Below are 27,967 nucleotides of genomic sequence, written 5' to 3' on the forward strand. Positions count from 1 at the left end.
ATAAACATTGTCACCATGTTAAACCATAGGAGCATCCCGCTTGGGTTCTATACCCGGTGGAGCACATTACACTGTGCTTTGGATCCCACTTCAAGCTGGATAGGTTAAGTTTCGATTAGCCTACCTATGCATAACGTGGACTTAAAACAACAATTTAAACATAGGAGCATTCCCCCCAGCTTACCCCAAGGCTCGAATAAACATTTCCCCCCACCTAATTTCCACTTCAAGTGCGAATAATTGTGCCAGCGTATGCACAATGGGATCCATGAGTATTACCATGCAAATTGTCCATCACCATGTTCGTGCACTTTATTTGACCCAATAAGAGCTTCAAGAATTAAAAGAAAACTCAAAACAAGCTGTTGACAACTTCTGCACCAGCATACATAAACATCCATTGCTTAAAAACACACAGGATGCAAGAGAAAAATCAATGAAAATAGTCATGGACAATTTGCACGGTAATGTTCATGGATACCACTGTACTTTACACTCTTTTGTAATTAAATCTCGAACGAGACTAGTATTTCTCGGCTGGACAAATCTCCGGAGGTATAGTCTCGCTGTCACCTCGGTACTATCCGTACCTGGATTCGCCATTGAAGAATGCTTGTTCACTTTAGACATTTTGTTTGCACTATAATTAACACTGTTTCCATTACACAGAGAATGTCCAATTTTACTGTTTTGGCACAACCGCTTAATGTGCCCTTAGCATGCTGACCCGTAACCTTATCTGTTGTTTATGTTACGCAGGGCTACAAAGTCCAGCTTATGTAAACACATAATTATCACACGGAAGCGCTCGTTCGACATTTCATATTTTCTTACCAAAATATATGCTTTCTCGGACACCCACGTTGGCTGTAATAATTTATTATCGCGTGATATGTTGCCTGGAATCTTCCATCGGAACACACGATGTTTTCCTTGAATTTTCAGCTGTAGCAGCATGCTAGGCTTTGATCGATAGTCGAATGCGCCATAACAGAATCGACAGGTGTTGATGCACTGTTGTAAAACTGCGCATTTGTTGAACCTTCGCCAGATTGTTATTTGAAAAGAGAAACAATCGATTAATAAAAGAATCTTCTCTTCTTACTTCACTTAACGATAGAATATTGCGGTTCAGGCAGCTAACAAGGCGATAACTGAGCAACACACACAGACACTAATAGTTCTGTAGATATGACATATCGATTTGTCCATGACTGGAACTTCAGGAGTTATTTTTGTTACCACATAAAAAAAAAACAATGCTTGCTTCCTGAAGGACAGTGGAATGCACAAGTATTGCTAGGTAATTTGTCCATGATCATTGATTTTCCTCTTGCATACGTGTTTTTAAGGACTTTTTTTTACGCATGCTGGTGCAGAGTTTCAGCAGCTTGTTTGGCATTTTGTTTCAATTCTTGAACCTCTCCTTGCGTAAAAGAAAGAGAATATACATGGTGATGGACAATTTGATTGGGAATACTTGTGCATCGCACTATACGTATCGTGAACAGTATATCCCAGACCACTTTCAGAGCGTGTAAGGGTATTGGTATGATAGCGTCGCTTTTCTGCAATTTTTGGCTAGTCGCGATGAGGATGAGTCGTAATTGATGAAGGGACGCTCGCAGAACACCCATGCCCAGGACGGGATTCGAACCCGGGACCTCTGGCGTCTTGAAAAAAGATGCAAGGATATAATCTTGCATCTTTTTTTTTTTTTTTTTTTTTTTTTTACAAAAAAGCACAAAATTATCCTTTATCTCGGACACATGTTCAGATTTATTTAAATTTCACGGTGCTCAAAGTAAAGGATACATTAAACGTGAATTATTATTATTAATAATAATAATGATAATATCATCATCTGCAAATGTAAATAACGCGGTGCTTTAGTTACACTAAAATCGCACGATGAATCAATCATATTTATACATTAACAGGGCCGGTGCTCAAGTTTCTACGCCAGGGGATGAGAATAGGATTCAGTCCTCCTCACTACCCCCAGGAAGATTTTTTTTCTAACAGAATTGGTTTTAAGAGGAAGAATAATTGACAGCAATATTCTTTCTAATTATTAATATTACAAGTCAACAAAAGTACTTTCAAGCACGAAGGGAGCAAAACAATTCCTTGCAAACCATTAATTTATTGCAAGATTTAATAGAGAACATGACAATTTAGACAGCAGAAGGGAGGAGGGAATTTCCCATGCTTCCTTCCTCCTCTAAATTCCCATTGTTGGATAAAAAAAGGGAATCTTATAAATGCATTTTCAACTTGGAAAGAGAAACACGATATAAGTATTCGTTGGCCGGATTGAATTTGATTGCAGATTGATTACGTAATATCTTTGCTGCTGTTTCTGTATTTTGCGAGTGGAAGAGGCTGAAGTAAGGCCTGTTACATCACTTATCCTCTTTTGCCATTTGGACACGGCATCAGGCGCTATATCTTATTATATTATATTCTTTCTTCAAGGTCAAAGTTTGTCTGCACGTTCACAGCATTAGATTGCAGGTAGAGGTGATGTGAGACGAGACTTGTCACTCTTTTAATAGTTACAAGGACGTGGAACTTCTTCGAACAATATAAAAACGCAAATTATATAATATACCCCCTGGGTGGTCGAGGGTTCGCTCTATCCACCGTGAAATAAACTCACCCCGTCCTCTTTCCCGCATAAATAATCGGTGATGAAATCTTAGAATCATTTGTACAGTCAACTAATTCAGTAGTACTGTGTAATTTATGCAGCATAATTTTCATGCGTGTTAACGTTTTGTAAAATTAATAAGAAAAGTTTTATCTTTCGCTAAGAACAATTCAAGAATAACTACACGATGTATTGATTCATTTAGCTCCTTTTTTATATGGCGGAGATTAAGGCTAGTGCCTTGTCTTACACTCAACCATGATGATAATTCAAGATGTAAATTTATAATATAAGCACAGTAAACAATGAACATACACATATCTTTCACAACAAACAATCCACAGTATAAAATAGTAATTTATACATACACAAAACATGTAAAGCAGCCCGGGACAAATGTTTGTAATCGAAATTCTACTAATAAACAATCGAGTAATGCCGTTCGAATGGCACTTTGGACTGTATAAAGAAGCGAATTATGGCAGTACTATGTTAGGCGAGTGTACTAGAGCAAAAGCCACGCACAGACCAATGAGAGGAGGGAAGAAACAGAAAATGTAGAGAAAAAGAGAGAATAAGAAGAGAAAGAGAGAAATGTGATAGGAGATAAAGAAGCATATGAAGCAGTGAGCGAGATAGAGAAAAATAGAAAGAAAGGAAGGAATAAAAAAGAGAAACGAAGAAAGATAAGGAGTTAGGTAGAGAAGTAGAAGAAATAGTGAGTGAGAGAGAGGGAGAGAGAGAGAAACAAGACGAAAGTGACATAAATAGAGGAAGAAAGATAGACAATAGAATGTATTTATTTGTATTTGTTATCGATCTTCGCGTTTGTCATTTTTGGCTAATCGCGACGAGGATCGATGATGATTCGCTGAAATTTATGAAGGGACACTCACAATGAACACCCACACCGGGATTTGAACCTGGGAACTTCGAGCCGGCAGAAAGCAGGGTGATCTTATAAGGAAACCCATTCCACTAAAGCTCATACATGCTCAAAGACCTATTAGTGGTCTAGTAGTTATTTTTCAGAAAAGACAGATTGTTATTGACTTTGTTCATGTTCCTGTTTCATTTTTCTACACCAGCTGTAATAGTAAGAATGATAGTACCCGGATATACGTCACGGAAGCCCAGACAGCACGTGTACGTTTTCCCAGTCTATCCTGGAATGGCCCTTTTGCAATAGGCTCACTCGGTGACGTATTTCTGGTTTGTACCGTTCGTAGGCTAAGTGAGTGTATAGATAGTCCTTCAACGCATACAGAAAATAAAACCTCGCATCAGGTTTTCCTCGATCGAATGTGCACGAATTGAAGATTCGTGTCGTGACCGGTGAATGAACTCTCGACATGTGGGATCAGATTCTGATCATACGAAATCTAAATTTCTGGACGAGACATGTCCACGATTCTGAGTTGTCGTGTCAAGTCGGAGTGACCTCTTCCACCAGGGTTGGAAATTTTTGCGAAAATGTTCACGTTTTGTTTCATTTTGCTTCCATCTGGACTTAAGTGCTGTACTGTACGCCGGAAAAATATTTCAGTCACCGAACTTACCGTATAGAGATGTTTTTTAGGAAAAAATATGGACTTTTTAAGTACTTAGTTAAAGATAGCAATTTTGAGGCAGGGGTTAGTAAAATTTCATCCTTACATAACCAAAGAGCTTAAAAATTCCCATTTTTTGGTTATTGAAATGGACGATATGTTTGTACTAACTGTTGCTAAGTCGAAAATCGTCTACCTAAATCTCGCATACATCAATACCAAATTGTCATGAATGTGAACGTGCAGCATTCATAAATAGATTTGCCAGAAGACAAAGTGTGGGAGACCGAGCATTTTGACTTAGATTGTTCGTTGTGTTCTGAGAGGTAGGCCCTTTGCGAACTCCCTTCCAGGATATTTCGACAGTTAAACGAGGCTGGAAAGTTTTCCAAAAGGTGGTACTGAGCGTCGGGTTGCCATCATGCGAAAGCGGTTGAGGTGAGTTCTTCGAATGGTTAAGGTTGTTCAGAAATTACTTTCGAGGGTGATATTTAAGAGTATTTTCTGAAGAAAATTACCCTGGCGTCACCCTCGTAATGGAATCTGATTCCCGTGCCATATGATATGTAGTTATCAAGAGGTGGAGAACACGTATATTTGATAATTTCAAAACTCTCTGGGACTACATTTTTGAAGCTTATGGAACCAAACTCGTAGGAGATGTAGGGAATTACGTGCACTGCAATTTGGTAATAAAGCCTTTGAGATATGGAGGGGAAATGAGCACAAATTTTGTGACAGCGATAACTGGCGTAAATGTAGAGCCTTCGAATTAAAATTCCTATAGCACGTCGGTGATCTGGCAAAACATTTGTCGACATCGGTGAATTCACTTTAAGATGGCAGACGAATCAGTTTTTACTGTGTTGCAGGCTCTACAAATTCAATTTCAAACCACTGTCTTGACTACATTTACGGATATTTAGAAAAGAAATTCGAAATAGTGTTTTGGGCAGCAATTAGGCTGCAGTTTGTTGATAAAAACTTTGAGATAATTGTGCGTGACTGAGGAGGGGTGGAGCCCAAAGGGTAACACAATGGAGTGCCTGAGATGGAATTTTCATAGCATATAGACACTTTGAAACACTGGTTTGATATTGCATTTATGTTAAATCCGGCAATACATCTCGGGGTAATGGACTTTACGCCTACAGTAATGAATCTTTGGAAATTACACATGGCGCGGTTGATGCGTGGGAGAGAGATGTTGCTTAGGATGGAGTTTTGTTGTCGCTTTTAACCGTGTGTCTCCTCACAAGTGCTATGAGCACAAACTCCACACTTCTACAATTCCTTGGATGGAAACCTTGTGTAGTTATACCGTGGGATCTTAACATACACAAACAAGACAATAACATTGCTTTTGATACTTCTCACTAGGGCCCGCCTCCGTGATGATGTGGTCAGCGTAACGAACTACGAAAGCAAGGGCTTGGTTCGAACCTTGGTAAAGTCGAAGATGTATCGTTTTGTTCCCCTCTTCATCATTTATCCTCAGCGTTATGATTATGCCAAGAAAAAAGGAGACTAAAATAACCCAAAGAAAATACAATTGCTACAGCATGCTTTAATTCCAGATTTGAAGTATTTATTTTATAGTAATCGTATTGAAAGAACCTCACTGAGGTGGTATTTCCTAAACTAAAGTAAACTCCGTGTTGCAACAGCCCTCGAAGGGCCCAGGGCCTGCCAGAGCGTGGTCAGCGCATCGGATACCATCTTTACTGTCTTCTGACTTTCGTGACCGGAAATCACTATTTCTTTTCATGCAGCTTCCCAAGTCTCCTCACGAAATTGAGTCAACATCGAAATTTTCGGGCCACCACCGGGAATAGCACCCGGGACCGCTCGCACCAAAGGCGAGAGCGCTAACCACTTGGCTACGCGGTAGCCGGTGGTATATCCTCAGTTGTTTTAAACTTGTGCAAGATTAGACATTTTCTAGTGTGTTTGTAGTTTTTAATTGGCCTCGATTTTCTGCCACTTTTAGGCCATCACGGCGATGAGGATGAGTGGTTATAATTAGATGGAATTGATGAAGGAACAGTCACAAACAACACTCACACCTTCCCAGGGACTCGAACCCGGGAACTTGGTGGCGAGATTTAAAATTGACCACCGATCGGGCTTATTTTTCATTGGAGATTTTGCACCTAGACTTTTTAACTTGGATGTTTCCATCTTGTCCTGAGTTGTCGATCATGTAGCGTGCAAGACGTGTCTGAGTTTGACGTATTTCTCTCCTTCCTCCCCAGGCAAGTGTTGAAGCAACTGAGCAGCAGTACCCCGGTGATGACACAGGCCTCGGTTCGGTCCTCCAAAGAGCCTGACCTCGTGGTGACTCCGGGTTCCAGTAAGGCAAGACAGAAGAAATTCCACCGCCATTTCAAGCAGGTTGCAGCTGAGGAGAGAGTTCTCAACTGTAAGTACCATTCAACAAGGTCTTGACTCTGTAGAGAAGTTCTTGAATCCGTCCGCAGGTGGCAGGGCTTGTCGTTTGCTGAATCAGGTGTCATCCAAGCACTGGGATAGGTCGTGAACCTCTGCCAGGTGATTCCAGACCAATGAGAGTGCTTGGAGATCACGTGACGATTCTTAGCCTGCAATGTTTGACATTATCCATTGTCTAGTGCTTTAATCTATACTTATTCTGACTCCACGTTTCGAGAGAGAGAGAAGAGGTGCACTAGACAATGGATAATATCCAATTAACATTGCTTTATGCAGAACCATTGTCACTAACATTTAGAATGACGATACTTGCTGCTCCAGTCACCTACTGACGAATTCCAGAGCATTGCAGATTATTTTGCTTTATAGTTGGTTAGTATTAAAATCTGAATTCCCAAATCATGCACTGGCGTGTACTTGTTGTTCTTGCAAATTTAGTTTGTTCTCATATGTTTACATGACCATTTTCCAGCTCGTATTGTTTAACTGTTCACGAAGTTTTAACTTTTGTAGAATACCTCAAAACGAGCGCTAAGTTGAAGGGATGAAATAATAAGTTCCACGTTAGGGTAATGTTGAAAATGAACACAAAGTTGAGGGAAATTGGTTCCAAGTTGGAAAATATTTGCACCAAATGGCAAGAAATATGCAGCAAAATAAGGGAAATGGGCTACAAGCTGTGGAAATAGGTTTGGAGGAAATGCCCACTAATTTTGTGGTAAGTATCCCAAGCTGGGATAAATGGGCTCCCAAGGTGGATGAATAAGCTCCAGGTTGGGAGAAGAGGACTCCAGGTTGAGAAAAACTGGCTACATGTTGGGAGAAACTGGCTGCAGGGTTGGGAGAAAAGGACTCCAGGTTGGGAGAAGCGGGCTGCAAATGGGGAGAAAAGGACTCCAGGTTGAGAGAAGCGGGCTGCAGGTTGGGAGAAAAGGACTCCAGGTTGGGAGAAGCGGGCTGAAAGTTTGTAGAAACTGACTCCATACAGGGGAAAATGAGCGTAGGGGGAATGATTTGCACGAAGATATACTTAACAGCGTCGTCAAATAATTTACATTCGCTCTAGCCGTTCAAACAAGCAAAGTAAATTAAGTAACGAAGATATCAGTTTTAGATTTAAACAAAAGCTTTCAACAATTCCAATTCACGAGAAGTAACACGAACGATAAATATCTGTAACAACTCATAAAATACCTTCCTCGTGTGAAAATTGGTTAGATGTAAAGAACAAATTGGCTTTCCATGTTCTCCTCTTCTCGAGTCCATCGCCCAGGCTTACCGCACGAAGCGAGGTCGGATCCTCCTTCGAAGTGGATGTCTGGTCGATCGCAGCGCCCCCATCTACCCTTCTCCTCACGTTCTCTGTCTGGTCCCCGGAGCGTCCCGCAACCCACAGAGCAGTTAAGATGCGAGGGATGAACTGCTTTAAAGGGGACGCCTCGGAGAGTGTTGCGACGTGCATTGCCATGCCGTAACGTGACGAATCTTTTCAACTGCAGTCGCGTCATTGCGTTCAGAATGTAGGAATCCAGAATAATGTATTCGCCGTAATCTCATCGCTAAATAAATCTGATTTTTATGACCTAAAAAAAACATGAAAATATGCAAAATTTCCGTAAATGTACACTAAAACATACTAAATATATGGACTAACGACAGTGTAAATTTCTAATCAATAAATTGTGTTTTCTCCGTGAGGTTAAGTAATACTCAAATAAATAGTATAAAGTTTGAAATGTGAAATTCTTCAACTTTGTTTAGTGTATTTCAAACATCAATATCATGTGCTGAAATATTTTGTTCGTTCAGAGTATATGCCCCGAGTTGCAATACAGGGTGGTCCATAAGTGTTGAAACACCCGTTTGAAACAAATACGGATGGGGAAACACGAATCAAACATTCGTGATGCATGATGCAGGAAAAAAGGAATTCTTATTAAGGTGTGTTACCAACATGGCGGTTAGTTTAAAGTTAACCATGCTAGACCCAACTTCATTTTCTTAAATGGAAGGTAGCCGTGTGGCATGTCAAAATTGGTTAGACTTTCGCAAGAAACAAGATTACCAACATGGCTTTTAGTTTAAAGTTAACCATGCTAGACCCAACTTCATTTTCTTAAATGGAAGGTAGCCGTGTGGCATGTCAAAATTGGTTAGACTTTCGCAAGAAACAAGATGATGTACTTAATTTCAACGTAACTTTAGTCATTATGCTGTTTGAACTAGTGTGGTGGGGCATATAAAACTTATTTAACCTGACTTCCGCCTCGCCCTGGTTTAGAACCTGAACACGCTCATGTGTCGTTCTCTTCGAATTCTAAGGGGACTGAAGTCCCGGGTTCGATACCCGGTGGAGGTACATAGTGGTTCGGATCCCACTTTAAACTGTAGGTCCAGTCTCTGGCGTCCACAAACGCAAGCGAGTTGCTCAATACTCGTAACATGATTGATTTTTTTTAAACAAACTTATTGCCTTTAGCATCCACAGAATACAAACCTTGTATCCTGACAGCTACTCTTCCGTCATTACTTTAAATCAACTGCTTAAGGATTAGATTGATTTGGTGTTTAAGTCCACTTTATGCACAGTAAGACTAATCGGGACTGGACCTACAGTTTAAAGTGGAATCCGAACCACTATGTGCCTCCACCGGGTATCGAACCCCTGGACCCCTTGATAACAAGGCGACCACGTTACCACTGCGCCATCCGGGAGGCGCTTAAGGATCAGAATAACATTTTTAAAAACTGAATTACAGATCCCGCGTGTTCTTGGTAGATTTGCTATGAACGTTTAAGAAATTAGGAAAACTAAGTTTCACGCCACAAGAATCTTACCTTGTAAACCGAAAAGAAAATTGGACGATATTTATCTCTCACTACAATTCCAACATGGCATAGAACGCAGGTTTTGGAGGCATCTTTTGAGACACCCTGTACGAGATGTGACTTTTCCGTCACTTGACTAAATGCAGCCCGTTCCCTATTTGCAATTTCAATCCGAAACTTATGCCTTCATGATGTTACGCGGTACTTTTCCTCTCATAAATATTTAATGTCGGCCGCGACTTGAAATGTCACACCGCCATCAGATGTCTTTCCCCTGTCTTCCTAGAGCATAGGGCATCGCGTGTCAGAACAGGCACAGACAGTCTGTAAGACATCTGCACGATCATTTCACGACCTCTCCACTATATTATTCCTTGGTATATCACACAATCTTAACCTGGCACCGTTTCTGCAGCCTCGGTGTGTCTACCTTGGATCTCCCCACCGAAAGTTCCGGGTTAGAGTCCTGTCCTTAGCATGGGTATCGTCACTTCATCAGTTTCGCCCATTTCATTCTCATCATTGTGATTAGGAAATTGTGACAGAAAAGCAAGGTAAAATAAGAAAAAACTGTGTGGAGGGAAGACTCCACACGTACTCGATCTTGCCATAGTGCAGGTGGTGTGATCAGTACCACGCCACGGATGCCTTTACCCCCCCTCTCCCAAGGTCACCCATATATGAGGATTTCTGGCTGAGAATGCACATCACGGGAATCGAAACCATTCCTCTCGCATGCCAGACCATCATTGCTCCTCATAATAATCATATTTGCATTCAAATCAGATTTCTGCTGCCTCACGCTGTTTAAAGGCAAAATTCAAAGCTTAAGTCTACTTTATGCACAGATAGGCTAATCAGGACTGGACCTACATATTAAAACAGGATCAAAACGACTATGAGCCTCCACCGGGATCGGACTTGGAACTCCTTGATTACAAGGCGACTGCGTTACCAATACCCATCTTGAGAACCGTCACACTGTTTATTAAAGATATATGAACATAATGAAAAATCAGCATCGTTTTGTAGACAACGAAGAAGTAAATTTTAGTTCCAAGTTCTCGTACTTGAATAATTTAGATTTTTAAGACAGAATCTAACAAAGCATTTTAAAACTTAATACACATTTAATAACATTGAGCATTCTTGGATCTGATTGAAAGCTCAAATTTTCGTTTCGATTTTGAGTTCTTCTTTTATCCACGTTTATAGAAGTAATTGCGTTGTGTTACATAAGGAAGTTCTGAAACTGAACAGACACGAATTGGTATGTCGTCGTAAGATTATCTGTTCGTCATTATCAGTTTTACAAGCTCATACGGTGTTTAAAAATGCGAGACTTCAAATGTTTCCAAAACTTGTTAAGCTTGAGCGAGCATTTCTCAAAACTTGGAACATGTTGTGTATTGTACAGTGTGCTTATTTTTATTGTTTGAATGAGGCTATAATGACGAGGAAAAGCTACTAATTGCTTCCTTTAATTGTTACTGTTCACAATGCAGAACAAGGTCGAGCTAGCATAAAATCGTTCGCTTCCAAACTTGTTCGTTCCTACACATCTTGAAAGTGTGTGTTCTTTCAACCATGGAAGGTTTGGGTGTTTGTATTTTATTCACATTTCGCTGACGTAGAAATTCAGCTTTGATGTCACAGGATTTGTTAGTATGGTTACCAATTAATGGTAAACGTGGAAGAAAATGAAAATGGAACGTAGAAGTTACTATGGCCTGAAGATATTACTTGAGAATGTTCCCTAGGGAATATAGCGCAGGTAAGGTCCGCTGAGAAATGTACAAGGGCAACTGATTTTGACCCGTGCAAATTTATGTCCTTGGCCAAGTGCACTTGACGATTTGGGCTTTATACGCCGGAGCGTTTTTTAGAGACACGTAGTGCAGAAACAAGAACGACACTGTTTCCGAAAAGTGTGCATTTGGATCAGGTGCATAGCTAGAAATAAAAATAGAAAAGAGAAAAAATAAATGAGAAATGTATAAAGTTAATGTAAGAAAAGAGAAATATAAGAGAGTTACAAACAGACATGAGGAATAAATAAAGATTTTTCCTTATTCCAGAGGAATTCTCTGTTGGCCCCCATGACGGGAAGGTTCGGTAATATTGCTCAAAGTGTACATAAATGTGTCTCCGCCTATGGCTGGCTATTCATTGTAAAAATTAGAATCCAGTACAGCCATCTGCAATAAAAAATAGGCACGTAGATCCTGAAATACTCTTTCGTCCGGTATGTTATGTGTTGCCTAACTATACGGCGATGGGCGAACTTCAATAGGAATCTTTCGAAAGCAAGTTCTGCCATCTTCTTAGAGTTAGGTATCATGGAGGAAAGTGCGTATTTTAGGATCTAGGTGTGCCAATATTAGTATCTTGTATTTGAGATTTAGTGTTTCTGAACGAAACGTTACACTTACAACTCACTTTCGACTATGCGAAAAACACTAATCTCACCAGACAATGAAAAATCATATTCAACCGAGTGCGAGAAATGTTACGAGAGTGCTTCTCGCCAGGTCAGATCAATTGTTTGTTGACGTGCAAATCGCAAACCCCGAGAACAATTACACCTTCACATTCCTACCAACGCACATCGCGCTTCGACGCCAGGGGTCGCTGGTTGGAATCCTGATCCGGGCATGGGTGTCCTTTGAGAGTGTCCCTTGATCAATTTCAGCATGTTATCTTCGCGATTTCGAGATTAGCGAAGTAAAATAAACCAAATCAATCAATCAAAGCATCCCTCGTAGTGACGTTTAAAGATTCATAAGAATGTAATCCGTATAAAGAAGGTTATTAATGAAATTAATATCAATAGTCAAAGAAAAGTTACCGAATTGAAGATGTTGAAGTGAAAACAGCTTCGCCGTCATTCGTAAGAGAGATGACTTCTAAAGTATAGCAATCAGTAAGTAGTTATTTTTTATGTATTAATCTTGACCATAGTTTTCGCTTTTTACCGTTATTATTTTAACAAAAGGCATGCCTAGGCATATTAACTTCAACTTTACATGAAACTTTGTTGTTTCGCAGAGATATGTGACAACGTATAAACTACGGAAACAATGAAAGTACGTGTTAATAGCTTCATAATCAAATTGTGATGGCATACATTCTGTCGGATGCTAAGTAAACCAGTACCAACTAGTTTCTGCTCATAAAGAGGGCTCTTTTTCAAACATATGTAACTCCTGTATTGATTCCGCTGCGAAACCATCTTCGTGTAATGACTAGACCTCGGATTTTTAGGTTCTAAAAAGTGTGCTTTAGGTTCCTAAAATAGGCTCTAAAAATCCTAAAATAGGTTCGAATACCCTAAAATAGGTTCTAAAAATATACTAAAATTGGTCATAAAAATCTTGTTAGGCTCGAAAAATCCTGAAGTAGGTTAAAAAAACTTATAATAGTTCAAAATTCCTGAAAAAATGCCTATTAGGTTTAGTCACCGGCAATGAAAATGGGACACCTATATCCTGAAATACGCACTATCTTGCATAACGTTATGTGTGTTGCCTAACCGTACGGCGATGGCAGAACTTACCATTGGAAATTTGCTATTAAAATCCACTCTTCACCTCATAGTTAGGCAACAATAATTTTTCATGTTATCCACAGTCAAATTCCGGAATTTTGTCTGTGAGGATCATCTTATATGCTGAAAATAATCTTTCAACATAAACATAGTAAGTGGTGCAAACTTCAATGCTGAAATGTTAGTTTGCAAGGCGTGAATGCCACAAAGCACCGAAGTGACGTGAAAGTGAGCAAGACCACACAGATCAGACCACTTTGGATTGTACAGGTGACAGTGGCACCAGACATTTTGCTTTGTTTAGAGCTTTGAAAAATCACGATGGACTTGGAGAAAGGGAAATCGACAGAGTGTATGTTTCAAACACATTCGTCATTGAATTTTTCGTTACCAAATAAAGCAAATGCGTCCGTCTGTGTGACACAAAAATCCTGTAAAACTTTAAAAATATATGAAAACCAAAATAGGCTTGATTTAGCACATAAACCTAAAATAGGTTCTAACAAGCAAAATAGGTTTTTTAGGCACTATAAAACTTCATCAGTTGTTGCGTATTTTAACGAAACGCTGACATAACTTATTATTTCTTATATACCTTTAAAGGAAAAAATAGGTAAAAATCCTAAAATCCGAGGTCTAGTATTCACCACGCTTTCAAGGACCATGTAATCAGGTATGGGCCCCAGTCTTGGATGCGATGTATCTTTTATCACGTGTATTTTCGTTACAGTCAGCCTCTGTATACACACACACACACACACACACACACACACACACACACACACACACACACACACACACACACACACACACATAACAAGCCTATCCACTAAATAAACAAAACCATTACCTGTGCTATCTAGCGGTTATTGTTTGAGCTGATTAGTGTCTTGTGTGAACTTGCCTAATGCAATATAGGTATAGTGCATACACAAGCAACACGAATCTTAGATGTAACATAGCCATTCGGCAATAACGAGTGTTACACGATTGATGGAAAGGTGGTGGTTACGTCGGAAGGAAAGAACTTACTGAATCTGAGCGTGAATTAAAGCCCCTCGCGGTCGTATGTGAGCGTTACTGAAGACGAAACTATGAATGTTTTAGTGCTCAATGTGAAACGTTAGGAATTAGTTCAGCAATAGTTCCTTCGAAACAAATATTTCAATATGGATGTTTTTTTATCCTGGTTTAATGAATGGGGTTTATTCACCAGAATTGGATTCTTGATTCTTCGTGTTTCATTAGTCAAAAATGACACAAAAGGCGAAGTAAAATGAAGCAAATCAATCAATCAATCGATTCTCCATGTTTCATTCTTTCATTTAATGTCTGCTATGGTTAACCTTTTGTTGAAATTGTCATTCAGAAAATAGCCCGAAATGGATTACATCAGATATAACTGAATTAAGTAGGGTCTAACCATTAATTTGCTACACTATCATTCCTCTGCTTAAAATGCAACTACCTAGGTATAAATAATTTTATTTTAACGAAATACATTAATTCTACTCCACCTCACTCACCAGAAATGGCAACTGAGATATACTGACTCTTTCCTAAAATAAAATCAGTGAGCTGTATTCTAACGTACAGGTTCTATAACACGCAGAGTACGAAGTGTATGGATGACTGGAGAGGAAATTACCAGTACAGATCTATCTGAAAACCTGAGTAAATCATTAGTGAATAAATTGTAGTGGTGCAAATTGGAGATTTTATTAAAACTGGCTAAAGAAGAGTGGGAGATGAATCGATGAACTTGTTTTTATAATTCCAGTCCATCTGTGAAACATTCAATGATTTATTCCTGAGAAATTTCTGATAAAAGTTTTCTTTAAACTTCCCGTCATGCCGTCCTTCAAAATAGCACTTCAGGATGTCAGGAAACGGCAGATTGCACGAACAAAGCAAGACGAACAGTTCCATTATGCATTCCTCCTCAATATAGACTGGATTGTCAAATCTCAGTTACGTCACAATAACGTGATGGTATCGCGTGCAAATAGGTTGATTTTTGCAACGGTTATCCCAAAACTATAAACGACAGACGCGTATGAAAAAATATATGCCTTGTGGAAAATGAAACTTTCTTCTGGCATGCGACACCCAGCCTTGAACTTCGTTGGAACCTGTTTATATATGCAAGGTTTATAACATGGCTTCTTTGCGAGTTTTGTACTCTCTAAGTTGGCTTAGGTAGGACTGCACGAAACTGGATTCTTTATCCATAGACGTCAGAGCATACAAGACTCCCATCTAAATAGGTTAAATTCAAGCCAAAGACATACCAGCTTCCTAGACTACAAAGCACGAGCAAGATGTCCGAGCGCCTTTCTGCAAACTGAATTATCATAGCAGTAAAAGAAGACTTATTCAGCAGGATGCAAATCACAATTGCTTAATGCTTCAACACGTTAGCTATACATTGAACATGAAAATTTTAGTTAGGAACTTTCACAACTAGAAAGTAACGATCTTAAAAGATTTATCTTAATTAAAGAACACACTTGCATTCATCGTCTCGCGTATTGCATGCTCTATAAGTTTTGAAGGGTACGTGCATTAGCTGTGATAAGAAAGTTGCTCTGGCAAGCACACCTTCTGATTCAAAACTGCATTTGCTCTTTCTTGTGTTTCCTCAGTTAACGTTCTTCTACACATGTGCTGAAGTAGAGTGAAGGTATGGATATTTGCATTTTATTTTTAAATCAGATGGCTATTTTATTCACCAGCATGTTAAATTGCAGATGTTTCTGAAAATTTAGCGTTGAAATGTGTGCATGTTTTTAGTAGAAGCGAATCTAACTTAAAATTGGAATAATTTATTGGGTATTAAGAATATTTGATGGTTATTTTCCTTAAACTGGTCACACCGTGCATGAACAATCTGTTCAACAGGGTCTCAAATACAATACCAGACCAGTCCTCCAAAGTCCCAAAAATTGCTATAATGTTTTAACTCTACAAAGCTCTGGAATTCCATTAGATTAATGCTTACAGAATATTTGTATTTCGTCCACCATCATGAAACACTTGACCGATTTCGCCTAAATGTAATACCTATAATGTATCCAGGTACTTTAATTTTTTTCCAAAACTGCCAATTTATGGAGGTAGCGGTATAAAAATATTGGCGATTTATATCCCTTAGAGCCTCTTCCTCACTACATTTTAAAGTTATTATTACCAAATTGTAGCCCAGGCGATGTTCTAAAATTCCTCCTTAAGGGCTTAAGTTGACATTTGAAAATGTTGAAAGTAACCAAAGGTGGAAATTATTATAATGTGGTTAAACCTAGTCTTCCGATGTTCAAATGCCTGGGTGGTATTTTTAACGTGAACCACAAACTATGTCGTTTAATTTCCCTTTCGGCATGACGGAAAACCAAACCCGGCTGAACTATTGAAACATTGAATTTTGACGGAAGTAGACGTGATTCTCGATTTGTGGATGTTTTCCTGCACATGACAGCAGTAGCCAATAACACAAGTGTGCTCGCGCTGTTGAGTGATTGGATGCTAGAAATAACCTTGAACATTATAGTTATGTACACATTGACATATACTTCACTGCATTAGGAAACCGAATGTGAATAAAATGTTTAAAGACTATTATGGCAAATAAAACATCAGTTTAGAATTGTAAATCTCCAAAGCAAGAAATTACACACAGAGACGCAGTAAATTCTATGACTGACTGACAGAGAAATTTCCTTACAACTTTTTTCATTGGGAATAAGAAGTTTCATACAATTCGCTGAATTTGAATCTTTAATAAAATTTCTTGTGAACTAGAAATTATAAAAGGTATTACAAGGTATGAGAGTGTCGTAAATAGGAAATTCCATTGTGCTTCTTTGATCTGATAAATAGCTTACGAAACAAATTAAAAGTTGTTCAGAAGTTCCTTTCAGACTAACTTCATTCATTGTGAAGAAGTATGTAAAGAACTTTGTGACAAAGAAAAGAAAGAACTTTGTGTTGTTAAAACGTCGACGAGATTATTCATTTTAAAACCTGCTCTTTTTCTATGGAGCGAAAGGTGACTAAACTACTACTTCCAGATCTTATTGTGCTGAGTGAACTTTGTGAATATGGAAACTTGAGTGAGAAAGGGAGCTTATTCCAATCATTTCCAAAATAAAATGCGTCTTTGGTTTATTTCTTGATGCCTGTTTTCATCTTATTTCAAGAGAGATTTTAGGGTTCAAATTCCAGATAATGTTGAGGGAGAAGCTTCCGAACTGTATTTCTTCACATTTTAAAGAATTATGAATTACCGAATGAAAGTACATTAAAACAATTTCATTGCAATAACAATATCAACCAAGTGTAAAATTTGAGTACACTCACCAGTCCATTTTTTTCCGGAACTTTTTTCATAGTGAGAATTAAATAATCCTTTAAGTAAGACTTGAAGCTTTCCTGGCGACGAATGATGAATAGATTCTCTCGGGCTATCGACCAGGTGAGTTGTGGAAAATATTCCAAGCTTTCGAGCATCTTCTTCCTGAAGATGAGGGTGACGTTAGCTCTCGAAAGCTTGGAATATTTTCCACAACTCACCTGGTCACGTCATTCATTTTCTGAAGATGAGAGTGACGTTAGCTCTCGAAAGCTTGGAATATTTTCCACAACTCACTGGGTCGATAGCCCGAGAGAATCTATTCATCAAATAATCCTTTGTCGTAACAAAAGAAATATAAGTCTCATGATATTCCAGTAGTTCTTATGATAAACTTTGCATCAATACCGTTTGTATAATTATAGCCAACAGACTTGTGAATGAAACAGAAACACCCCCTCCTCCCTCAAAAAAAGCACGACCAAGCCAATATCTGTAAGCAAAACTTAGTACCAGGAGAAACTTCAGAATTTTCTTTCACAATTTCACACACACACACACACACACACAATGTCGGAGTAGCTAAACTTATTCTAATACTGAAAAAATGGGGTGGATAATAGACATAATAATACATAAATAAGAGAATGGAGGAGTTTTCTTTTCTCGATAGCCTAGGATAGAAGATTCAGAAAGGGTCGCTGCCCTCTCCCCCAACCCTCACCATCTTCAATTGGACATTGGTTTCAATATGTCTAACTTAAAACAATTTAAATTTTACCTGGACATGTTTTATTCATCTCCAGTTCTTTTTTCATAATGTAAACATATTCATTTCATTGTAGTATTGTCTGTTCTACCATTTGTTGTCTTGTAAATATCTAATGTTTTAATAAATTATTATCGGTTAGGTAAACTGTTACGCGATATATGTGAAATGTACCTGTACAATAATTAACTTATTATTTTTCGGGAATGAGTGCATAAATATTAGCAACTTGCATATTTGAAAATGAAAGGAAAACAGATTATGTACTAATTGAATTTTAAAATAGTATTTTGGGGGACAACGGAATTAACGTGAGTGAAACAAATTCAGAATGTTTAGGAAAATATCTACTAATTACTTAACTGTAATCTGCATAGTAATGATTACCATAGAATGTCTATATCTTTGGGCTAATGATAGTTGCTATTTTTTTTGTCTATCTACTTATACGGCCATGGATAATGGGCCATCACTTTTTTGGGATAAGGGAAATAGGCATGTAGCTTCAATTTTTTTGACTTTCACTCGGTTATAATAGTTTAAAAAATAGTTAACTCATGCAATAAGCTATGTGAGAAAATCTAATTTATTAATTAGGAATTAATATTTTCGTTAGCTGTCCTGTGAATTTTGTTTTACACATTTTTATGATTCTTAGGTCATAAAAATCCTGGCCTTGACTGACCAGTAGGTGCTAAAACCCTTTAAGATTAGCAGAGTAGCCTATATTCACGGCACGTATCATTAGTCCTCTCCTCTCACCCGGAACAGGAAGTAGAAACAACTCGACTCAACTGAGCAGAAAAGTGTCGTTTTGTAGTATGTGACCGCTCTCTCTTTCACCTGGTCGTGTACAGCAGTCATGTTGCACGAAATCATTACCAGGAAATTTCTTCCGTCCCCGGAGTACTATTTTATGGTAATGTCAGTGACTTTGCAGTAGGTCAGAGAGTATAACTTTCTCAAACCCAATCATATTCCTGCATAACTTTTGTATATTTAGCAGCATAGCAGTGGCGAATTAACGACTTTCCCTCTTGGGGTTCGCTCACCATGGGTGCAATCGCGTTTATTTTTATGCTGACTGATGATTCTTTTTTTCCATTGTTGGCTATTTTACGTCGCTTTTCTACCATTTTGGTTAATCGCGACGATGATGATGAATAGGAATGACATCGACGCGAGACCGAGACTTAGTGTTCGAGACTCTCGGTTTCGTTCGATACTTTGGTATCATATTTGAAAATTTTACCTGAACTAAATGTTCTGTACAGTGGGATCCATGAGTATTATCCTGCAAATTGTCCATGACTATTTTCATTCATTTTTCTCTTACATCCTGTGTGTTTTTAAGCGATGGATTTTTATGTATGCTGGTGCAGAAGTTGTCAACAGCTTGTTTTCAGATTTCTTTTAATTTTTGAAGCTCTTATTGGGTCAAATAAAGCGCACGAACATGGTGATGGACAATTTGCACGGTAATACTCATGGATCCCATTGCATCAGACTTCTTCAGAAGTACCAAATTGATATCCACTTACTTGATTATTGTTTTGTAGCGGAGAAAATTGGAATCGTCGTACATCAGCATGAAAAACATTTAGATAACTATTACAACAATGTATAATACATGTAGTCACCGGAAATGAAAATGGGACGCCTACATCCTCACATACTCGCTTCTCTGAAAGACATTGTGTGTTTCCTATTTCTCTCATTGAAAATTTGTTATTAAAATGCTCTCATCCGGGGCCTCCGAGATACTTATATACGGGTCTCACACCAGCTTCCGTGACGTCACAGGACTAGTCAACTATAGTCAATTTATAGCATTTAACAAAGTGCATTATAAGAGTATAATATTTATTTTTCTGACTGAATCGTCCTTTCGTATTCATTCAGAACGTTGCTTTCACATCAAGAACATTTCAAATGTTATACGGCATTACAAAATACGTGAATAATGTTGATAAAAGTAAAATCCAATCTTTACCGTTCTGCATAATGCACCTTTATTTTTCAAATTGCCAAGGGCAAAAAATACGATAGAGATGAAATTTGATATTACATTGACACTCTAAATTCGTAAAGAATTATCATCGTTAATATATAATTGCTATTGAATTGCTGTGGAATAAACACTTGCGCTTCAACTTATGCATGCAAGATGATTTTGTAAAAGTTAGGTTGAGGAAAGAGCTTGTAAGATTGGAATTTGGTATTAAATAAACTTTCCAACTTTGGAAACTGAAGTCCGGTGTGTAACTTGACTACATTTTTAATATTTGGCTGCACACTTTTGACTGGTTTGGTTGAAGAAATCATTTTTCGTATTAAAAATTTTACATCAAGCAAAGAGAGAAAGTGTACACATACTAATGCAGCAAACGTACTAGCCTAACCTATTCGAAATACCTGGATGCTAAGAACACTAACCTTAAATGATCTAACAGTAATTAAAGCCTTTGAAAATGGATTTACGAAAATGGAAATATTAATGCAAGCTACTTACTTTAATTAAGAAGTCCAAAGCAAAAAGCAGGAGAACACAATAAACCTCATGATCTATCATGAGAATATTGTTAGAAGAAATTCGTATTCTAAAATCCTTATAATTATATCCCTTTTCGGTAGACAAGCTAGATATGGTAAAAATCAAGAGAAGTTGTTTTTCAGGATACGGCGTAAGTTTTAGGAATATCAGCGTGTATTTCATTCATCCCTAACAAGGACAATTTGCTTGTAACTGTACCTGGACATGTATTGAAATCGTACCATGCTGACATATAAGTTCATATTTATTTTCACCTTGTACTTGGGATATTTAGAACAGGTTGAGATAAAATCTCGCTTTCCTACTTTTATACAGAGTATAAATTTAAATACAGCAAATAGGTTACATGAAATCACAATGACTGACTGTGCAAGTGTACGAAACGAATCGTTATTCAGATTCTTTATAAACTAGTAAATTTTCACTTTAGCAACTTGTCTACAGATTTTCGTTCTACATTTCCAATTATACCTTAAAAGCTGGTAACACAAGTATACTTTTTTTTGCAGTTCGCTAACTACATCGCAATAATCATAAAGATTTCTTCCTCTCTTTGACAGAAATAATCGACAAAGAGAAAATATAACATCCATTACTGAGTACAAAGGTACAAAATTATCCACAACGTGTTTGTGAAATAGGTTATTAGAATTGAACGTAGTCGTAAAATTCCATTGATGTACGAACATTATAATTCTTTCACGTGATGTACGTATATCATCAAGATAGTAATTTTTTGTAATCCGGAACATAGCTTGAAGAAGTAAGTGAATACTCCTCTACTGTGGAGTAGTGGCCGCGGTGGCTCAGTCGGTAACGCGTCTGACCACCATGCTCAAGGTCCCGGGTTCGATCCCCGGCCGGTTCAAATCCGGAAACTTTTCTAACGATGGAAGCGGCCCCGGCGCCCACCCAGCGTCGAATAACATGGGTACCTGGGGGAAACCCTGGGGGGTAAAGGCGGTCAGGGGCGTGATGCTGATCACATCACCCCCACTCATGACCGGATCAAGAAAGTGTGGGGCGTTACCCCCACACCCCCTATACGCCTTCATGGCGTGGTGCTAAGCACAGGGGAGCACTTTACCTTTTTACCTCTACTGTGGCTAGATAGTAAATTAGATGTTTAAGACGTGACTTTTGAACTTTGAACTACACAATTTCAGACAACTTATGAGCAATAATACGGATATATGAATATCTATCAACATTTTTCGTATTAAATAAAATAATATAATTGAAGGGGTCGGGTGTAAAACATGGTAAGTGACATTTTGGAGTTACAATGTGCATCGTAAATGGAGTCTAATCGTACTCGAAGCAGTGGCGTAGCAGCCGCCCCCGCTGCTATTTTGTGAAGTTCATTTTACTTTTGCATTGAAATTTTCTGTCTAATCAGTTCTTCTTTTCCAGTTTGATATGATTTTGTAACGATCTACAGTCCTCGAAGTGTATTTTTTTTTAGCTGAGAGTATGCTTGATCGAGATTGGGGATAGGAGAGAGAATAGTTTTTTGGATCAACATACTGCAGTAGGTGGGGGATGCTTATGCAAATTATCCTAGCTGAAGGAATGCTTTATGAAAATTTTCTTAAATAGGGGGGAGGGTATAGCAACAACCTCCCTGCATCCCAGTAATGATCTATTTAAAAAGACGTTGTTTAATATGAAAGTCTAAAAAATATATGTTCAGTGGTATATCGAAAATTGCATTTAACATTATGATAAATAATATCGAGGTCCCTTAACATTAAACTTCCGTTACAACAATCTTTTTGGACTTAAGTCCTTCCGCTCGTCTTTTCATTGAGTGACGCATTTTCAATTAACACATTCCCATCGGCGCCCAATTACCTTTCTCTCAAGACTTGGGAGTCCAAGAGAATTTTTATCTAGATTCCAACGGACCTTGGATCAACACCGACAATCTAGAGGTCTAGTTCAACACCCAAAACTTGAACTAGCGCAACCACGGGGACTAAAGCCCCACCCACTTCGAAGTCCAAAGAGGAGTGTCTACTATCCTTTGAACAATTCCCCAAAACATTATTTTTTAAAAAAAAATATCTGTATATGTACACATTTAACCTATCTGTCTTTTTAACAAATGTGAAGCGAAAAATACAAAATATCATGCGCTACATATTTGGCCACATGAAGCTCCCTTATTCGCTTCTCAGACTCCAAGAAAGGATCCTGTCTGCGCCACTGCATTGAAAAGCTACCACACTGATACATTAGTCGATAACTAAAACTGAACGCCGGGTATTTGGGGCAAAAGCTAATTTCTTTTACGCCCCTATTCAGATTATTAGGTGACAAATACTTCAACTATCCAACCTTATAGTTGTGTGTACGTTGGTGGAGGGGGGAGGGAGTAGCTACTTTTTGCACATATTCCATGGTATATACATTATAGTACTCTCGACAATTTTTTTCACTGAGGGGGGGGGGGGCGATATTTTATTTGCGGGGTGACCGCATATAACTGTGCTACGCCACTGACTCTAAGTGTTTCGTTTCGTCAACAGATGACAGAGCTAGACGTGTTGGAAGTTATGGTATCTACCAGTTGTTTCATGTAAAGTATGGTAAGTAGCAAAGATGGCGTCGAAACGACTGTTACTGAATTGCAACGTGTCTCAGAAAGTTCGCGAGTATTGAGGCTACAGCAACGATGAGAACGAGTTAGAAAGTGTATATGATTCCCATAATGACCAGGAATATGTACCACCGACTAAGAGGAGAATGAAGAGGTTGCCAATCAAAAATGCGATTAAAACTGTGCATGGCCACGTACATTCTATTTCATGTAAAACGTGGTATCTACCGTAGATACCATTGTTTACATGCAGCAGTGCTCATTATGGCAGTTTCGAATTAAATTTTACTCTTGTACCTGGATGTGAACTGCTATATAGTAGAGAAGCGCATATGTACTTTTCTTCTACTAGATATAAATAACTGTAGTCACATAGAAAGTCGTTTGATTTTTAATTGGGTATTCGCATTTAAGGCTGCTTTAAGATACCATGCCTTACAAGCAACGTCAAAATGTATTACACTTGAGGAATATGTAATTTGATCTGAATCATGTCAATTATTTGGAACAGTTTAGTTTTTATAAAATATTTCTTTCATAAATCTGTAATGTGCATTTTAAAAGTTATATTAATATAATAAAGTTATATAATATGGACCTAATAACGTATTTGTAATTTAATTAACTTTCGTATTTATGATATGTGTGACTTTGATGAAAGCAAATTATTTTATTGTTGATATTGCAAATATGTCGTCGTCTTGGTTCGAAATTATAACTATTTTAATCTATAAGAGCTAAATATCAGTGGAAACTATTAAAAACTTAAGCCCTGTGTACATTTGAAATCATTCTTTACAAACATGTCAAGTTAAAGAAAAATTCAACAGAAAGTTACAAGGTCATAATTGCGTCTTCATTGATTTGCTTTATTTTACTTCGCGTCTTGTGTCACTTTTGGGTTATTTGCAAAGATGGGGATGAGTGATGATATGATGAAATTGATGAATAAGCACTCAAAAAAAGATCCATATCCAGGCCGGGATTCGAACCGGGGACATCTGGCGTCGTAGCGCCATTTCCTAACCACTCCGCCACGGGGGCCGGTAATTGTTATCTTGAAGATAGAGATTTAAACTAGGGATGGCCTTTTCGAACAAAAATGTTTTTAGATTTTCGAAAATGAAATTTTTTGTTTTTCGGTTTTTCGAAGAAAAAAAATCGAAAACGATTTCTTTTTTCGAAAACAATAATCATTTTTCGAAAAATTTTCCGTACTTCCACTTTTCATTTTAAAAAAATAATTTTTAGATTTTCAATTTTTCGAAAAAAAGAGGCCGTCCTTATTTTATTTATAAATTGCTTATTGAATCACAAAAATCTAATATTTCCATTGTATGCAGTTTGGATAGTCTGTGTAACACAGCTTTTGTATCAAGAGAGGCTTGTGAAGCTGAAAAACCGCTCATATATCAACATTTTTTTTACGAATATTGATCTCCATATAGATATAAGGAAGTTATTTTTAATCACAAACATTCAGAACTTATTTTTTTTTAAATACTAACGTAATAAAACGATGAAATCTGCTTTCGTAATGGTGTTCATTTCAGTCATAGACATAGGAAAGCAAAAACTTGTTACAACAAGTAGCTCAGATTTTTGTTTATTGAATAAAATTATTATTATTAAATGCTTTCATTTTTACAAATTGTTATGGTTGCTATAAAAAGTCTAATGTCGAAATATTATTATTGAACTGACATCACAAGTTATTTTGAATAAAGCGATATCTGATCACTCATTTTGATAATATCGTTGCATGTAAAGCATGGTAACTACAACAATTCATTGAGCAACCCTCAAACAAATCGTATGTAGCACCACCGAAAAAGATAATTAGGATGAAATATCATATTTGTATGATAGTAAACGTACAAGTGAATCATATTTTCTGAAAATAATTTAGAAATTTATTTTAATTTGTAAATCAGATTTTTTTTTAAACATCAACTTTCAATATCTCGAAACCTGCATTTTGTCACTTACCATGTTTTACACCGGAGCCCTTTAATTAGTAGTTACAAGTTCGGCATCTGTGTAATTAATATTACCATACACAAAGTCTTAAATGTATTTCGCGCCGTTTTACTAACGTGTAATTAAATGTTGTATTACATATAAACGCATACATTTACTTGTAACTGATCAGGACATAACTATGTTTAATTTGCGATAATAATTATTATTCTTACTGTGAAATAAATACATTTACAGGAACTCTCTTTAGAACAACTCGCTCATTCAAATATTGTACGTGTATTTCGCCAAAGTATACTCATCTCGGAGGTCCCGACTCATCGCCGTATAGTTAGGCAACACACACATCATCTTGCATGAAAGCGGGAATTTCAGGATCAAGGTTTCCCATTTTTATTGCCTGGGACTCTACATTACCTGCGCTCAGTTTCATGAAAATCGAAGCGTGAAGTCAGGGGTTAATAGTTATGAAATTGATAGTAGTCTTAATTTTACCCTTCCCATGTCTTCCCTTGTTTCTCTTGTACGAACCAGCGTCCGTTTAACGGCTATGCTTCTTGACCTTGGCCATCGAAGATTTAACTATCCCATTTGCAACAAGATAACACATTGTTGATTTGAGAACTGGTTTCTTAAAGCTGACAACGCCTGGAAAAATTTCACGTCCTCCAAGGCCACTGAGGTGCTGACCCATAGTACCAAGGACGTCTGGTCTTTTTAATTTATTTTAATTATTCACGTTTTTTCTCAGCGGATATTATCAATGAAGTTCATTGAGAAAGCGTATTGTTGCAAATGAAAGTAGTAGTTACTTATTCTTGCATTACCACACACTCAATTAATCGTACAAACGAACTTCATTGAAGGATTAAAATAAAACTGTGTTTATTTGTTAAGATTCGTTCGATAACATTTGTCTGTTTACCAGGCGCGGTTGGCCCTATAGCGCACAGGATCAGTGAACCCCCAGTAATATACGATAATCACCTCGAGAATGAACAATAAACAATGTCTTTACATTTTCACATTATTTCGCTAAAAATTCTACACAATAAGTCATGTATTTGTGCCCGTAATACGGTGAACTCTTTTGCTGAGAAGAAGAAACCGCGATTCGGCCACCCTGATACAGACCCTCAGTTGAACCCCCACAGGACAGCTCTTGCCATTGTGAAAGCTTCGTGCGGGAGCAGAAGCTCGAGGAGGGTATAGGACAAAATACATGGAAGATGAGATTTGCAGAACCTATGTTCAACCCAACGGTCATGCGCAGTTCGTTCTCTCGCAGAAGGCGCGGGACAAGGCTCCGATCTCGCTGCTTCCTCCCTTCCAGTGTTGCTGTGTGCGGTTCAAGTTTGAAGCGCACACATTACATATTCAATATTCTCTTTGTATCATTTTTGTACTGAACTTCTTGGAATAAATGCAAAATTGTGGCAGAGATGGATGAGTGGAAACAAATAAAAGCTGGAATTAGATGCGATGAATTAAAATAAAGGAGATACATTACCAAAATAGTTCGTGCATGCATTCAGAGGTTTTTCCTTAAAGGTGGAAACACTTCGGGTTCGCGAAAGAGAAAGAATGGCGCGAAGACGTGACTCGCTGTCGCGCGGTGTCAATCGTCTCAAGTTTGTTAGTTTTTGAAGTGCTTGGATACTTGTTGGAAAGTATTAAGTGATGCTGCGAGTGAAGCGAGGGATGGACTTTACCTAGGTTATGTCACATGATGCAGTGTAGGCGTTGCAGTCCGCGCAGGTAAGAAATGACCGATAGAAATGCACGTAATGAACGTAAACGAACTTCCTTGTCCACTGAAAAAAAGCGTGTGCTGGTCGACCAGCCCCAAATTTGAACAAAGCTATCTTGTATCAATGAAAGGGTCTCAGGTTCGATTTCTAGTATGCACATGCCATTAGTTGCCATTTCCCTTTAATAAATGTAGGACCAGTTCTGATTAGTCGGCATGGACGTCCGGAAGGGGAAAAGGGGGCAGCCCCCCATGGAAATTGAATGTAAACCAAAAATTATATATTACACGCATATAATTTAATTTCAGTCACAGTAATTTTTGGTAATTATTATAAAAGCGTTGCAGTAACTTCAGACTGAAGGAGTGTTTTTTGCTCCTCCTGAGGAAAAAATATATTACTTGCCCCTACTTGAGGACGTCCATTCCAACAAAACTCAACTTTTTTCATAAAGGCACAATTTATTGTAGTTTCAGCCCTAAATTTATTCGCACACCCCTAATACAAAACCTTATACTCCCATATAAAAAAAATTCTGGACAAATCTTTTAAGCCCGCCCCCCATCCTTTTGTTAGGCGAAGGAAGTTTATTTTGCGGAAACTGAATATATGTCACATGACTTCAGTGAACCCCCGGGTAAATAATGCACGAGCCGCGCCTGCTGTTTAGACAAAATTGCTGCGAGTTCTTGATATGAACCTAGGATCTTGTGAACCCAAGTCCTGGAAAATGATATACATTTATCCTTGTATTCACTTTTATGACAATCACGTCGGTGTCCAAACACGGTGAGTGTTCGATTAACCATATAATTTTCCAAAGGCTCTTAATTCGATTCCCAGAAAGCACGTGCATGATATCTTGTTCTTATTCTGTCATCTAACCATAGAGGAAACCGCATTCGTCCCTCCCCTCCCTCCAAAGTTACAACT

At 38.0% G+C, this 27,967-nt stretch overlaps 1 protein-coding gene across 8 annotated transcripts in view; it reads left to right on the top strand.

Annotated features, from left to right (window-relative positions):
* Window positions 1-27,967, top strand: part of LOC145984983 (uncharacterized) — a 382,735-nt gene that overhangs the window by 328,550 nt on the left and 26,218 nt on the right. For all 8 annotated transcript variants that reach the window (XM_083118457.1, XM_083118455.1, XM_083118456.1 and 5 more), the window contains one exon: window positions 6,459-6,625. In XM_083118457.1, coding sequence (XP_082974583.1) covers window positions 6,459-6,625 — 167 coding nt within the window. The remainder of the gene's footprint in view (window positions 1-6,458; window positions 6,626-27,967) is intronic.

The sequence above is a fragment of the Lepisma saccharinum genome, chromosome 3 (genome assembly GCF_977018435.1).
Source record: "Lepisma saccharinum chromosome 3, izLepSacc3.1, whole genome shotgun sequence".
Lineage (NCBI taxonomy): Eukaryota > Metazoa > Arthropoda > Insecta > Zygentoma > Lepismatidae > Lepisma > Lepisma saccharinum.